Source organism: Eleginops maclovinus, chromosome 24 (genome assembly GCF_036324505.1).
Source record: "Eleginops maclovinus isolate JMC-PN-2008 ecotype Puerto Natales chromosome 24, JC_Emac_rtc_rv5, whole genome shotgun sequence".
Lineage (NCBI taxonomy): Eukaryota > Metazoa > Chordata > Actinopteri > Perciformes > Eleginopidae > Eleginops > Eleginops maclovinus.
In genome coordinates, this window is record NC_086372.1 from 57,264 (window position 1) to 72,770 (window position 15,507).

General features: G+C 46.7%; 1 protein-coding gene across 1 annotated transcript in view; it reads right to left on the bottom strand.

Moving 5' to 3' along the window:
- The window catches only part of vps16 (VPS16 core subunit of CORVET and HOPS complexes), a 29,851-nt gene that overhangs the window by 8,083 nt on the left and 6,261 nt on the right, over positions 1–15,507 (bottom strand). Inside the window, exons 5-19 of the mRNA XM_063877445.1 lie at positions 9,025–9,169; positions 8,792–8,907; positions 8,590–8,712; positions 8,376–8,431; positions 8,195–8,284; positions 7,867–8,038; positions 7,652–7,783; positions 7,401–7,528; positions 7,216–7,251; positions 7,022–7,130; positions 6,803–6,937; positions 6,532–6,640; positions 4,372–4,469; positions 4,071–4,175; positions 3,884–3,961 (exon numbers count right to left, since the gene is read on the bottom strand). Of these exons, the coding sequence (XP_063733515.1) occupies positions 3,884–3,961; positions 4,071–4,175; positions 4,372–4,469; positions 6,532–6,640; positions 6,803–6,937; positions 7,022–7,130; positions 7,216–7,251; positions 7,401–7,528; positions 7,652–7,783; positions 7,867–8,038; positions 8,195–8,284; positions 8,376–8,431; positions 8,590–8,712; positions 8,792–8,907; positions 9,025–9,169 (1,632 nt within the window). The remainder of the gene's footprint in view (positions 1–3,883; positions 3,962–4,070; positions 4,176–4,371; positions 4,470–6,531; positions 6,641–6,802; positions 6,938–7,021; positions 7,131–7,215; positions 7,252–7,400; positions 7,529–7,651; positions 7,784–7,866; positions 8,039–8,194; positions 8,285–8,375; positions 8,432–8,589; positions 8,713–8,791; positions 8,908–9,024; positions 9,170–15,507) is intronic.

Here is a 15,507-nt window from a genome sequence, read left to right on the forward strand (position 1 = left end):
GCAATCAAATGCACTGAGTGTTATAGCCATAGACACCCAACAGCGATGCACCCAGGCCCAGCTCCATGGGTCTCCAAGACCTCACCACCCCCATCAGAGAATGGCGGGGAGAGCTATGAAGCGCCAGAAACTGCAGTGGTTTCCAAATGCACGGAGGTATGCGGGGAAGGCTTCAATGGCAAGTCTTGCTCCAAGATATGCCTTGTGACGGTCTACCCAGCAGACAGCCGCAACAAGGGCAAGAGGATGTACGCCATGCTAGACGACCAGAGCAACAGGTCGCTGGCGCGCTCAGAGTTTTTTGACATCTTCAGTATGAGTGGGCCCACATACCCTTACACTCTGAAAACCTGCTCTGGTGTAGGTGAGGCGTCCGGTCGGCGAGCTACAGGGTTCGTCATTGAACCTGCGGATGGCGACATCAGCCTAACTCTACCCACGCTCCTGGAGTGCAATATGATCCCTAACAACAGAGAAGAAATACCAACTCCAGCTGCCGCACACAGCCACTCCCACCTAAGAGCTATCGCCAGTGAAATACCACAGATCGACATGAGTGCTGAGATCCTGCTACTGCTGGGCAGGGACATGCTGAGAGTGCACAAGGTGCGTAAACAGATCAATGGACCACATGACGCACCTTACGCACAGAGGCTAGACTTAGGGTGGGTGATAGTCGGCGATGTGTGCCTGGGCAGCACACATCGGCTTCCTGAGGTCACTAGTATGAAAACGTACATCCTTGAAAACGGCAGACCATGTCACCTCTTCGTGGAAATGAACCAACCTTAAGGTGAAGGAAGACTTCTTCCCTAACCCCAGCTGTAGCCAAGAGTCACACAGTTACAGGGGATAGTCTTACCCAAACCCAAGGAAGGAATGAAGTTAGCACCATCAAGTGAGGAAGATCTTCTAACCTTTGACATGGAGGAATGAAGTCTTACCAATTCTTAAACAGTGGGTGAGTCCGCTACCCTTTACAGCGTCGGAATGAGTCTTACCTACACCCCGTTAAGTGAGGAATGTTTCTGCCTCTCCAGCGTGAGGTGGCACCCGAACACTTCTTACGGGTTGAGGAATGAGCTTCCTCCTTGACAGGTGAGGAATGAGTCTCCCTAACACCACAGAGGAGGGAAGGTCTGACTTCCTGAACGCTATAAGATGTGGAGGGATTTAACCCACCCTTTCATTCAAGGGTGGAGTGTGGGAAGGATTTCGGCTTGACGGCGCATACTGGGACAGATGTGCTTGCCCTGACAGACTCTTACACTGAGGAAGTCACCCACTACCTTCCTGGCGAGGTCACAGACCCTTAATGAAATGTGTCCCTGACCGTCTCTCGTGACCATGAGTCTTCCCTAACCCCCAATTGTCGTCACCCTCTCCATGCTGAGGAAATCAGTCAATCCCTTACACCTTTGAAAGGTGGGAGAGTGTCTTACCCTGACGCTCTTCAACGCTGTGGAGAGTTCTTACAACCGTCTAGTAGAGGAATGTTGTCTACCTAACCCTCTTCAAGGTGGCAAACGAGACCAGACTCTTCAAGGGAGGAATGTTTACTCCCTCTTCAAGGAGAAAGGCTACCTGACGCACCATGAGTGGGATGGGGGTCGTTCCTTAACTTTCAAGTGAGGATGGTCTACCAAACCCCTTCACAGGTGAGGAATAAAGTTTGATTCAAAAGGGAAAACTCCCAGACCTCTTACAGAGAATAGTCTTCCTAATCCCCACAGAAATGTGAATTTAGTGTTTAGTAACTCCTAAGTACCAGCGGGAGAGTTTACTGGCTCTCCAGGTAATATTTAGACCTAAAGAGGTGGCAGACTTTCATTTGATACTGATCAACTAACCCCTACAGGTGTAGGAGAAACCCAACCCAAGTAGGCAAATATAACAGCATGGTTAAGGGACGGACGTGTTATTATACCTTTTCACGGTAGGATGAATCCAACTATCTCTTCAAGTGAGGATGACATCTAAACTAATCTACATTAAAGATGAATGCTTATAATTTTCCAGGTGAGGTTTCAACCATTTTTCACTGGACTGAATCCTATTGAACCTTGTTGCTCGCAGGTGACTGAATCCACCCTAACCCTCAAGTGGGGTGAACTCTATCCCTAATATTTACTGGTGTAGTAGTTGTATTCCAACCCAACCTTTCACATAGACGATCTACCCTTAACCCTCAGGTGCGGATCTATTCCACCCAACCCTCTTCACAGGGTAGAGAATGAATTTCTGAGCCCTAACCTTCTTCACAGGTGAGGACTGAATCTAACCCTAACCTTCTTCACAGGTGAGGACTGAATCCAACCCTAACCTTCTTCACAGGTGAGGACTGAATCCAACCCTAACCTTCTTCACAGGTGAGGACTGAATCCAACCCTAACCCTCACAGGTGAGGACTGAATCTAACCCTAACCTTCTTCACAGGTGAGGACTGAATCCAACCCTAACCTTCTTCACAGGTGAGGACTGAATCCAACCCTAACCTTCTTCACAGGTGAGGACTGAATCCAACCCTAACCCTCACAGGTGAGGACTGAATCCAACCCTAACCTTCTTCACAGGTGAGGACTGAATCCAACCCTAACCTTCTTCACAGGTGAGGACTGAATCCAACCCTAACCCTCACAGGTGAGGACTGAATCCAACCCTAACCTTCTTCACAGGTGAGGACTGAATCCAACCCTAACCCTCACAGGTGAGGATTGAATCCAACCCTAACCCTCACAGGTGAGGATTGAATCCAACCCTAACCCTCTTCACAGGTGAGGACTGAATCCAACCCTAACCCTCTTCACAGGTGAGGACTGAATCCAACCCTAACCCTCTTCACAGGTGAGGACTGAATCCAACCCTAACCCTCTTTACAGGTGAGGACTGAATCCAACCCTAACCTTCTTCACAGGTGAGGACTGAATCCAACCCTAACCCTCTTCACAGGTGAGGACTGAATCCAACCCTAACCCTCTTCACAGGTGAGGACTGAATCCAACCCTAACCCTCTTCACAGGTGAGGACTGAATCCAACCCTAACCTTCTTCACAGGTGAGGACTGAATCCAACCCTAACCTTCTTCACAGGTGAGGACTGAATCCAACCCTAACCTTCTTCACAGGTGAGGACTGAATCCAACCCTAACCCTCACAGGTGAGGACTGAATCCAACCCTAACCCTCTTCACAGGTGAGGACTGAATCCAACCCTAACCCTCTTCACAGGTGAGGACTGAATCTAACCCTAACCTTCTTCACAGGTGAGGACTGAATCTAACCCTAACCCTCTTCACAGGTGAGGACTGAAACTAACCCTAACCTTCTTCACAGGTGAGGACTGAATCCAACCCTAACCTTCTTCACAGGTGAGGACTGAATCCAACCCTAACCCTCTTCACAGGTGAGGACTGAATCTAACCCTAACCTTCTTCACAGGTGAGGACTGAATCTAACCCTAACCCTCTTCACAGGTGAGGACTGAATCTAACCCTAACCCTCTTCACAGGTGAGGACTGAATCTAACCCTAACCTTCTTCACAGGTGAGGACTGAATCCAACCCTAACCCTCTTCACAGGTGAGGACTGAATCCAACCCTAACCTTCACAGGTGAGGACTGAATCTAACCCTAACCCTCTTCACAGGTGAGGACTGAATCCAACCCTAACCCTCTTCACAGGTGAGGACTGAATCCAACCCTAACCTTCACAGGTGAGGACTGAATCTAACCCTAACCCTCTTCACAGGTGAGGACTGAATCCAACCCTAACCTTTAAAGTAATTATTGTCTTCTAAAAACATGTTAGATTCAGTCCTCACAGGTAATGGTACAGAGAGAGCAGGTAGATCATGTGACTTTATTTAAACACATCAGAGAGGATTACCTTTGCAGAGAAGTCATTCTTTGCCTTGTTGTACTCGTCCACAGCGCTCTGCAGGAGAGACAGACGGCTGTCCAACCTCTGCAAGACAGGTGAGAGATAAGTGAAAGACAGGTGATATGAACAGGTGTCTTTAGTAGTTTGATTGAAAGTAACATGGCAGTTTGATTGTCAGGTGAACAGGTGTTACCTTTTCTCTGTAGCTGGCAGTTACGTGGTAGTTTGCCAGTTCCTGATGATCGTCGTCCTGGTTATAGAGGTCCTTCAGAGTTTCCTGTTCCTGCAGCTTACAGAACTGAAAACAAGAAAAAACTACAGGTTAATAAACTACAGAATAATAAACTACAGGAAGTACCTGTCTGTAGAGGCTCAGAGCCACAGGTTGGTTCCTCAGGGTCATAAATAATAAACTACAGGAAGTACCTGTCTGTAGAGGCTCAGAGCCACAGGTTGGTTCCTCAGGGTCATAAATAATAAACTACAGGAAGTACCTGTCTGTAGAGGCTCAGAGCCACAGGTTGGTTCCTCAGGGTCATGAAGAAATCTCCTCTGTTCATCTCATTCTTCAGGTACGTCACCACTGTGTAAACTGAGGGGGGGAAACATACTGACTCACATCATCTACCTGAGGCAGGTGAGGGCGTGTTTACCACACAGATATGGGTAGGGCTCACAAACAGGTGTGGGTGGGGCTAACATACAGGTGTTAGTGGGGCTAACATACAGGTGTGGGTGGGGCTAACATACAGGTGTGGGTAGGGCTAGCATACAGGTGTTAAAGGGGCTAACATTCAGGGGTGAGTGTGGCTAACATACAGGTGTGGGTGGGCTAACATACAGGTGTGGGTGGGGCTAACATACAGGTGTGGGTGGGGCTAACATTCAGGGGTGAGTGGGGCTCACAAACAGGTGTGGGTGGGGCTAACATACAGGGGTGAGTGGGGCTAACATACAGGTGTGGGTGGGGCTAACATTCAGGTGTTAGTGGGGCTAACTTTCAGGTGTTAGTGGGGCTATCATTCAGGGGTGAGTGGAGCTAACATACAGGTGTGGGTGGGGCTAACATACAGGTGTGGGTGGGGCTAACATACAGGTGTGGGTGGGGCTAACATACAGGTGTGGGTAAGGCTAACATACAGGTGTGGGTAAGGCTAACATACAGGTGTTAGTTGGGCTAACATACAGGTGTGGGTGGGGCTAACATAGAGGTGTGGGTGGGGCTAACATACAGGTGTGGGTGGGGCTAACATACAGGTGTGGGTGGGGCTAACATACAGGTGTGGGTGGGGCTAACATACAGGTGTGGGTGGGGCTAACATACAGGTGTGGGTAAGGCTAACATACAGGTGTTAGTTGGGCTAACATACATGGATGGGTGGAGCTAACATACAGGTGTTAGTGGGGCTAACATACATGGATGGGTGGGGCTAACATACATGGATGGGTGGGGCTAACATACAGGTGTTAGTGGGGCTAACATACATGGATGGGTGGGGCTAACATACAGGGATGGGTGGAGCTAACATACAGGGGTGAGTGGGGCTAACATACAGGTGTTAGTGGGGCTTACATACAGGGATGGGTGGAGCTAACATACAGGTGTTAGTGGGGCTAACATACATGGATGGGTGGGGCTAACATACAGGGATGGGTGGGGCTAACATACAGGGATGGGTGGGGCTAACATACAGGTGTGGGTGGGGCTAACATACAGGGATGGGTGGGGCTAACATACAGGTGTTAGTGGGGCTAACATACATGGATGGGTGGGGCTAACATACAGGGATGGGTGGGGCTAACATACAGGGATGGGTGGGGCTAACATACAGGGATGGGTGGGGCTAACATACAGGGATGGGTGGGGCTAACATACAGGGATGGGTGGGGCTAACATACAGGTGTTAGTGGGGCTAACATACAGGTGTTAGTGGGGCTAACATACAGGTGTTAGTGGGGCTAACATACAGGGATGGGTGGGGCTAACATACAGGTGTTAGTGGGGCTAACATACAGGGATGGGTGGGGCTAACATACAGGTGTTAGTGGGGCTAACATACAGGGATGGGTGGGGCTAACATACAGGGATGGGTGGGGCTAACATACAGGGGTGAGTGGAGCTAACATACAGGTGTTAGTGGGGCTAACATACAGGTGTTAGTGGGGCTAACATACAGGTGTGGGTGGAGCTAACATACAGGTGTTAGTGGGGCTAACATACATGGATGGGTGGGGCTAACATACATGGATGGGTGGGGCTAACATACAGGTGTTAGTGGGGCTAACATACAGGTGTTAGTGGGGCTAACATACATGGATGGGTGGGGCTAACATACAGGGATGGGTGGGGCTAACATACAGGGATGGGTGGGGCTAACATACAGGTGTGGGTGGGGCTAACATACAGGGATGGGTGGGGCTAACATACAGGTGTTAGTGGGGCTAACATACATGGATGGGTGGGGCTAACATACAGGGATGGGTGGGGCTAACATACAGGGATGGGTGGGGCTAACATACAGGGATGGGTGGGGCTAACATACAGGTGTTAGTGGGGCTAACATACATGGATGGGTGGGGCTAACATACAGGGATGGGTGGGGCTAACATACAGGGATGAGTGGGGTTACCACTTAGGAGTGGGCGGGGCTTACCCAGATCAGTGTCTCCGCTCTCCACAGCTTTACTGAGGGCCAGCTGACTCCTCTTCATCTTCAGCAGCAGAGGAACCTGTTCTCCAGAGCGAGCCTCAAAGTCCAGCAGCTGAAAACACACACACCATCAGTACAGGGATATACTGTGTATCTAAATATCTATCTATTCAATATCTATGAAGGCCTTTTAATAAGCACACCTGTATATGTGTACTTGTACATACTTTGAATATAGATATATACACAGGTGTGTGGACGTGAAATGACTCACCTTGATGGCAAGCTCGGTGCGTCCACACTCGTAGGCTTTAGCTGCGATGTGAGAGTAAGAGACACCAGGTGAGTCTCCCACCTTCACACACACCGCCCGGGCAATCGCCTCATCCGTCAGGTCCTTCTGCTGCACCTGTACAGGTGAGAGAGGTGAGACAGTGAGAGAGTTGAGTGAGGGGAGACAGGTAAGAGAGGGGAGACAGGTGAGACAGGTTACCTTGCAGGAAGCCCAGTGTTTCAGGACTCGGCTGACTCCTTGGTAATCTGGAATCTTCAGGTACCGACAGATCTCTATCGCTATCGGGTAAAACTGTCTGTACACCAACCTGAGAGACACACAGGTAAGAGAGACAGGTCTAAGACTGACAGCTAGAGACAGACAGATAAGAAAAACAGACAGGTTGGACTCACCTGTCGATGAGCACCTGTTGAGTCATCTGTTTGAATCTGAGGTCAGACATCAAGGATCACATTGCATTACGTGATGACATCACTACAGGTAACAGACTGCACTACATGTCCCATGATGCACTGTCAGTGCGGATAACTATAGGTAACAGACTTCACTTCCCATGGTGCCCTGTGTTAGAGGATACTGAGTGTGGGTGAGAGGCAGACCTACGCTGCTCTCTCTCACTGAGTTCAGAACCCTCAGCTCTCTGCAGGTCAGAACAAACGGGTCGGGACTGAAGTCCGTCAGGAAGCACTTCCCAAAGGACGCCGCCTACAACATATAACAACAATAGAGAACAACAACATAGAACAATAACACACAACAAACAGGGTTCTACTAGAGAACAACAATACACATCTGGGTACCACCTCAGAACCTGAAGAGAGAACTCACCCTGAGCAAGTCCTTCTGGGTGTTGGAGTCATACTCATGTCCTGCTGCCTCCACACATTGGCGGACTGCTTCTCCCAGCATGCTTTGCTCCTTTATCTCCCTCAGGTACTCATCAGCCTTCTGACTAGACTTCTACACAGAGAGACAGACAGGAAGACAGACAGGGAGTCAGATAGGAAGTCGGACAGACAGGATGCCAGACAGACAGGTTTCACCTGGTACTCCCGGTGGGCCTCCAGCAGCAGGGCTCCAGGAGCCATTGAGGCGATCTTGAAGATCTCCTGACAGACCAGAGGAACCTCCTGAAGAAGATCCTGCTGAGAGGAGCTGAGGATCCGGACCCCGTCCAGTTCACCCACAAGAACACAGGGTTCCTCGATCGGGAACCTGGGTCAGAGGTCAAGGCTCACAGCGGACAACCAGAGAACCATTAACAAGAAGCTTTACGAGCTCCGAGAGGACCCTAACAAGGTCCAGGAGAAGCCTAATAGGGTAGAGTTCAAACTGGTTTGTGGTTCTTGTCTGAAGTGGTCTAAAGGATACTGGATGTTGTCCTGACAGACTCCAACCACCATCAGCAGTTTGTCCCACAGCAGAACCACAGACGGCTGCTGACTCTTCGGCCTGCGACACCTGTACAGGTAGAGACAGGTAGAGACCGGTACAGAGGGTTAGACAGGTTAGACAGGTAAGAGGACAGACAGGTAGGCAGACAAGTACGTACCAGACCATCTGTTGGGGGGGCTTTGTGTTCTTGGTGTCCACTTCATTCAGTTTGTCCTGCAGACACAGAATCACTTGTCAATTACCCACACAGACCCAACCCTCTCACCACCAGTCAATCACCCACACAGAGCCCGCCCCCTCATCAACTGTCAATCATCCACACAGGCCTGCCCTCTCATCGCCTGTAAATCACCCTCAGATTGGTCGCTTACCTGCAGGTGGGAGGGGCCTGTCCACAGGTGTCCGGTGTCTGTTAACAGAGCCAGGTATTTGTAGCTGAAGGAGACGGACATGTGGACAATGCTGCCAGCCTGAGGACACAGACCTGGGGGACTCTGAGAGAGACAAACAGGTAGTGAGTGACATGTCTCACCTGTCTGTGTACCTGTCTGTGTCTCTGACTCTCTGTCTTACCACAGCGGTGCAGGACGTGTTGTCCAGGATGTAGAGATCAGGTCCGGTAGACAGCAGGACTTTAGTCTGCCGGTCCTGAGTCAGAACCAGCCAGCAGATTGGCTTACCCTGGAGACCTGCAGACAGACAGGTGAGAGAGAAACAGGTGAGAGAGAGAGAGACAGAACCACAGACAGACGGAAGGACCCACAGACGGACAGAAAGACTAGACAGAGAGAAGGGTGGACCTTCACCTGGGACCTCAGGTAACCTCCGGAGCTTCAGATCGTCGATGTTGGTCGCCAAGGTGAATCGTGAGGAACCCGTTACTATGGCAACCCCTGTTCCATAAGGAGAGTGGAACACCTGGGCCTCCAACACCTGAGACTGAACCACTTCCTGTTTACAAAGAGAGAGACACACACACACCTCAGACTGAACCACTTCCTGTTTACAGAGAAACACAGGCACACCTGAGACTGAACCACTTCCTGTTTACAGAGAGACAGGCACACCTGAGACTGAACCACTTCCTGTTTACAGAGAGAGACAGGCACACCTGAGACTGAACCACTTCCTGTTTACAGAGAGACAGGCACACCTCAGACTGAACCACTTCCTGTTTAAAGAGAGAGACAGGCACACCTCAGACTGAACCACTTCCTGTTTACAGAGAGAGACAGGCACACCTCAGACTGAACCACTTCCTGTTTACAGAGAGACAGGCACACCTCAGACTGAACCACTTCCTGTTTACAGAGAGAGACAGGCACACCTCAGACTGAACCACTTCCTGTTTACAGAGAGAGACAGGCACACCTCAGACTGAACCACTTCCTGTTTACAGAGAGAGACAGGCACACCTCAGACTGAACCACTTCCTGTTTACAGAGAGAGACAGGCACACCTCAGACTGAACCACTTCCTGTTTACAGAGAAACATAGGCACACCTCAGACTGAACCACTTCCTGTTTACAGAGAGAGACAGGCACACCTCAGACTGAACCACTTCCTGTTTACAGAGAGAGACAGGCACACCTCAGACTGAACCACTTCCTGTTTACAGAGAGACAGGCACACCTCAGACTGAACCACTTCCTGTTTACAGAGAGAGACAGGCACACCTCAGACTGAACCACTTCCTGTTTAAAGAGAGAGACAGGCACACCTCAGACTGAACCACTTCCTGTTTACAGAGAGAGACAGGCACACCTGAGACTGAACCACTTCCTGTTTAAAGAGAGAGACAGGCACACCTCAGACTGAACCACTTCCTGTTTAAAGAGAGAGACAGGCACACCTCAGACTGAACCACTTACTGTTTACAGAGAGAGACAGGCACACCTCAGACTGAACCACTTCCTGTTTACAGAGAGACTGGCACACCTGAGACTGAACCACTTCCCGTTTACAGAGAAAGACAGGCACACCTGAGACTGAACCACTTCCTGTTTACAGAGAGACAGGCACACCTGAGACTGAACCACTTCCTGTTTACAGAGAGACTGGCACACCTGAGACTGAACCACTTCCTGTTTACAGAGAGAGACAGGCACACCTGGGACTGAACCACTTCCTGTTTACAGAGAGAGACAGGCACACCTGGGACTGAACCACTTCCTGTTTACAGAGAGAGACAGGCACACCTGAGACTGAACCACTTCCCGTTTACAGAGAAAGACAGGCACACCTCAGACTGAACCACTTCCTGTTTACAGAGAGACAGGCACACCTGGGACTGAACCACTTCCTGTTTACAGAGAGAGACAGGCACACCTGAGACTGAACCACTTCCCGTTTACAGAGAAAGACAGGCACACCTGAGACTGAACCACTTCCTGTTTACAGAGAGAGACGGGCACACCTGGGACTGAACCACTTCCTGTTTACAGAGAGAGACAGGCACACCTGAGACTGAACCACTTCCCATTTACAGAGAAAGACAGGCACACCTGAGACTGAACCACTTCCTGTTTACAGAGAGACAGGCACACCTCAGACTGAACCACTTCCTGTTTACAGAGAGAGACAGGCACACCTCAGACTGAACCACTTCCTGTTTACAGAGAGAGACAGGCACACCTCAGACTGAACCACTTCCTGTTTACAGAGAGACAGGCACACCTCAGACTGAACCACTTCCTGTTTAAAGAGAGAGAAAGGCACACCTCAGACTGAACCACTTCCTGTTTACAGAGAGACAGGCACACCTCAGACTGAACCACTTCCTGTTTACAGAGAGACAGGCACACCTCAGACTGAACCACTTCCTGTTTACAGAGAGAGACAGGCACACCTGGGACTGAACCACTTCCTGTTTACAGAGAGAGACAGGCACACCTGAGACTGAACCACTTCCCGTTTACAGAGAAACACAGGCACACCTGAGACTGAACCACTTCCTGTTTACAGAGAGACAGGCACACCTCAGACTGAACCACTTCCTGTTTACAGAGAGAGACAGGCACACCTCAGACTGAACCACTTCCTGTTTACAGAGAGAGACAGGCACACCTCAGACTGAACCACTTCCTGTTTACAGAGAGAGACAGGCACACCTCAGACTGAACCACTTCCTGTTTACAGAGAGACAGGCACACCTGAGACTGAACCACTTCCTGTTTACAGAGAGACTGGCACACCTCAGACTGAACCACTTCCTGTTTACAGAGAGAGACAGGCACACCTGAGACTGAACCACTTCCTGTTTACAGAGAGACAGGCACACCTGAGACTGAACCACTTCCCGTTTACAGAGAAACACAGGCACACCTGAGACTGAACCACTTCCTGTTTACAGAGAGACAGGCACACCTCAGACTGAACCACTTCCTGTTTACAGAGAGACAGGCACACCTCAGACTGAACCACTTCCTGTTTAAAGAGAGAGACAGGCACACCTCAGACTGAACCACTTCCCATTTACAGAGAGACAGGCACACCTGAGACTGAACCACTTCCCGTTTACAGAGAGAGACAGGCACACCTGAGACTGAACCACTTCCCGTTTACAGAGAGAGACAGGCACACCTGAGACTGAACCACTTCCCGTTTACAGAGAGAGACAGGCACACCTGAGACTGAACCACTTCCCGTTTACAGAGAGAGACAGGCACACCTGAGACTGAACCACTTCCCGTTTACAGAGAGAGACAGGCACACCTCAGACTGAACCACTTCCTGTTTACAGAGAGAGACAGGCACACCTCAGACTGAACCACTTCCCATTTACAGAAAGACAGGCACACCTCAGACTGAACCACTTCCCATTTACAGAAAGACAGGCACACCTGAGACTGAACCACTTCCCGTTTACAGAGAAAGACAGGTAGGACCATGAGAGAACTGGATCGAGCAGGAGGCTCTGTACTGTAGATTCAGAAAGTACCTGAATCCTCCGGCTCACTGCTTACAGAGAAGCCCAGTTTCCCTTAAGCCCCGCCTCCTGTAATAAACCCTCCCATGATTAGGCCATTGATTAAAGGCCCGTTAAGGGCTAGTTAAAGGATTGTTAAGGGCTCATTAAGGACTAGTTAAAGGATTGTTAAGGGCTCATTAAGGACTAGTTAAAGGATTGTTAAGGATTAGTTAAAGGATTGTTAAGGACCAGTTAAAGGATTGTTAAGGGCTCATTAAGGACTAGTTAAAGGATTGTTAAGGGCTCATTAAGGACCAGTTAAAGGATTGTTAAGGGCTCATTAAGGACTAGTTAAAGGATTGTTAAGGACCAGTTAAAGGATTGTTAAGGACCAGTTAAAGGATTGTTAAGGGCTCATTAAGGACCAGTTAAAGGATTGTTAAGGGCTCATTAAGGACCAGTTAAAGGATTGTTAAGGACTAGTTAAAGGATTGTTAAGGATTAGTTAAAGGATTGTTAAGGACCAGTTAAAGGATTGTTAAGGACTAGTTAAAGGATTGTTAAGGATTAGTTAAAGGATTGTTAAGGACTAGTTAAAGGATTGTTAAGGGTTAGTTAAAGGATTGTTAAGGGTTAGTTAAAGGATTGTTAAGGGTTAGTTAAAGGATTGTAAAGGACTAGTTAAAGGAAGATTGTTAAGGACTAGTTAAAGGATTGTTAAGGATTAGTTAAAGGATTGTTAAGGACTAGTTAAAGGATTGTTAAGGACTAGTTAAAGGAAGATTGTTAAGGACCAGTTAAAGGATTGTTAAGGACCAGTTAAAGGAAGATTGTTAAGGACCAGTTAAAGGATTGTTAAGGACTAGTTAAAGGATTGTTAAGGACTAGTTAAAGGATTGTTAAGGACTAGTTAAAGGATTGTTAAGGACTAGTTAAAGGATTGTTAAGGACTAGTTAAAGGATTGTTAAGGGTTAGTTAAAGGATTGTTAAGGACTAGTTAAAGGATTGTTAAGGGTTAGTTAAAGGATTGTTAAGGACTAGTTAAAGGATTGTTAAGGACTAGTTAAAGGATTGTTAAGGGTTAGTTAAAGGATTGTTAAGGACTAGTTAAAGGATTGTTAAGGGTTAGTTAAAGGATTGTTAAGGACTAGTTAAAGGATTGTTAAGGACTAGTTAAAGGATTGTTAAGGATTAGTTAAAGGATTGTTAAGGACTAGTCAAAGGATTGTTAAGGACTAGTTAAAGGATTGTTAGGACTAGTTAAAGGATTTTTAAGGGCTCATTAAGGACCAGTTAAAGGATTGTTAAGGACTAGTTAAAGGATTGTTAAGGACTAGTTAAAGGATTGTTAAGGATTAGTTAAAGGATTGTTAAGGACTAGTCAAAGGATTGTTAAGGACTAGTTAAAGGATTTTTAAGGGCTCATTAAGGACTAGTTAAAGGATTGTTAAGGGCTCATTAAGGACCAGTTAAAGGATTGTTAAGGACTAGTTAAAGGATTGTTAAGGACTAGTTAAAGGATTGTTAAGGATTAGTTAAAGGATTGTTAAGGACTAGTCAAAGGATTGTTAAGGACTAGTTAAAGGATTGTTAGGACTAGTTAAAGGATTTTTAAGGGCTCATTAAGGACCAGTTAAAGGATTGTTAAGGATTAGTTAAAGGATTGTTAAGGACCAGTTAAAGGATTGTTAAGGGCTCATTAAGGACCAGTTAAATGATTGTTAAGGGCTCATTAAGGACTAGTTAAAGGATTGTTAAGGGCTCATTAAGGACCAGTTAAAGGATTGTTAAGGATTAGTTAAAGGATTGTTAAGGACCAGTTAAAGGATTGTTAAGGGCTCATTAAGGGCTAGTTAAAGGATTGTTAAGGGCTCATTAAGGACCAGTTAAAGGATTGTTAAGGGCTCATTAAGGACCAGTTAAAGGATTGTTAAGGGCTCATTAAGGACCAGTTAAAGGATTGTTAAGGACCAGTTAAAGGATTGTTAAGGGCTAGTTAAGGACCAGTTAAAGGATTGTTAAGGACCAGTTAAAGGATTGTTAAGGGCTCATTAAGGACCAGTTAAAGGATTGTTAAGGACTAGTTAAGGGCTCATTAAGGACCAGTTAAAGGATTGTTAAGGACTAGTTAAAGGATTGTTAAGGATTAGTTAAAGGATTGTTAAGGGCTCATTAAGGACCAGTTAAAGGATTGTTAAGGATTAGTTAAAGGATTGTTAAGGATTAGTTAAAGGATTGTTAAGGGTTAGTTAAAGGATTGTTAAGGGTTAGTTAAAGGATTGTTAAGGACTAGTTAAAGGATTGTTAAGGACTAGTTAAAGGAAGATTGTTAAGGACTAGTTAAAGGATTGTTAAGGATTAGTTAAAGGATTGTTAAGGACTAGTTAAAGGATTGTTAAGGACTAGTTAAAGGAAGATTGTGAAGGACCAGTTAAAGGATTGTTAAGGACTAGTTAAAGGATTGTTAAGGGTTAGTTAAAGGATTGTTAAGGACTAGTTAAAGGATTGTTAAGGATTAGTTAAATGATTGTTAAGGACTAGTTAAAGGATTGTTAAGGACTAGTTAAAGGATTGTTAAGGGTTAGTTAAAGGATTGTTAAGGACTAGTTAAAGGATTGTTAAGGGTTAGTTAAAGGATTGTCAAGGACTAGTTAAAGGATTGTTAAGGACTAGTTAAAGGATTGTTAGGACTAGTTAAAGGATTGTTAAGGACTAGTTAAAAGATTGTTAAGGGTTAGTTAAAGGATTGTTAAGGACTAGTTAAAGGATTGTTAAGGGTTAGTTAAAGGATTGTTAAGGACTAGTTAAAGGATTGTTAAGGACTAGTCAAAGGATTGTTAAGGACTAGTTAAAGGATTGTTAAGGACCAGTTAAAGGATTGTTAAGGACTAGTTAAAGGATTGTTAAGGGTTAGTTTAAGGATTGTTAAGGACTAGTTAAAGGATTGTTAGGACTAGTTAAAGGATTGTTAACAACTAGTATAAGGATTGTTAAGGACTAGTTAAAGGATTGTTAAGGACTAGTTAAAGGATTGTTAAGGGTTAGTTCAAGGATTGTTAAGGACTAGTTAAACGATTGTTAAGGACTAGTTAAAGGATTGTTAAGGACTAGTTAAAGGATTGTTAAGGGCTAGTCAAAGGATTGTTAAGGACTAGTTAAAGGATTGTTAAGGACTAGTTAAAGGATTGTTAAGGGCTAGTTAAAGGATTGTTAAGGACTAGTCAAAGGATTGTTAAGGACTAGTTAAAGGATTGTTAAGGACTAGTTAAAGGATTGTTAAGGGCTAGTTAAAGGATTGTTAAGGACTAGTTAAAGGATTGTTAAGGACTAGTTAAAGGATTGTTAAGGACTAGTTAAAGGATTGTTAAGGGCTAGTT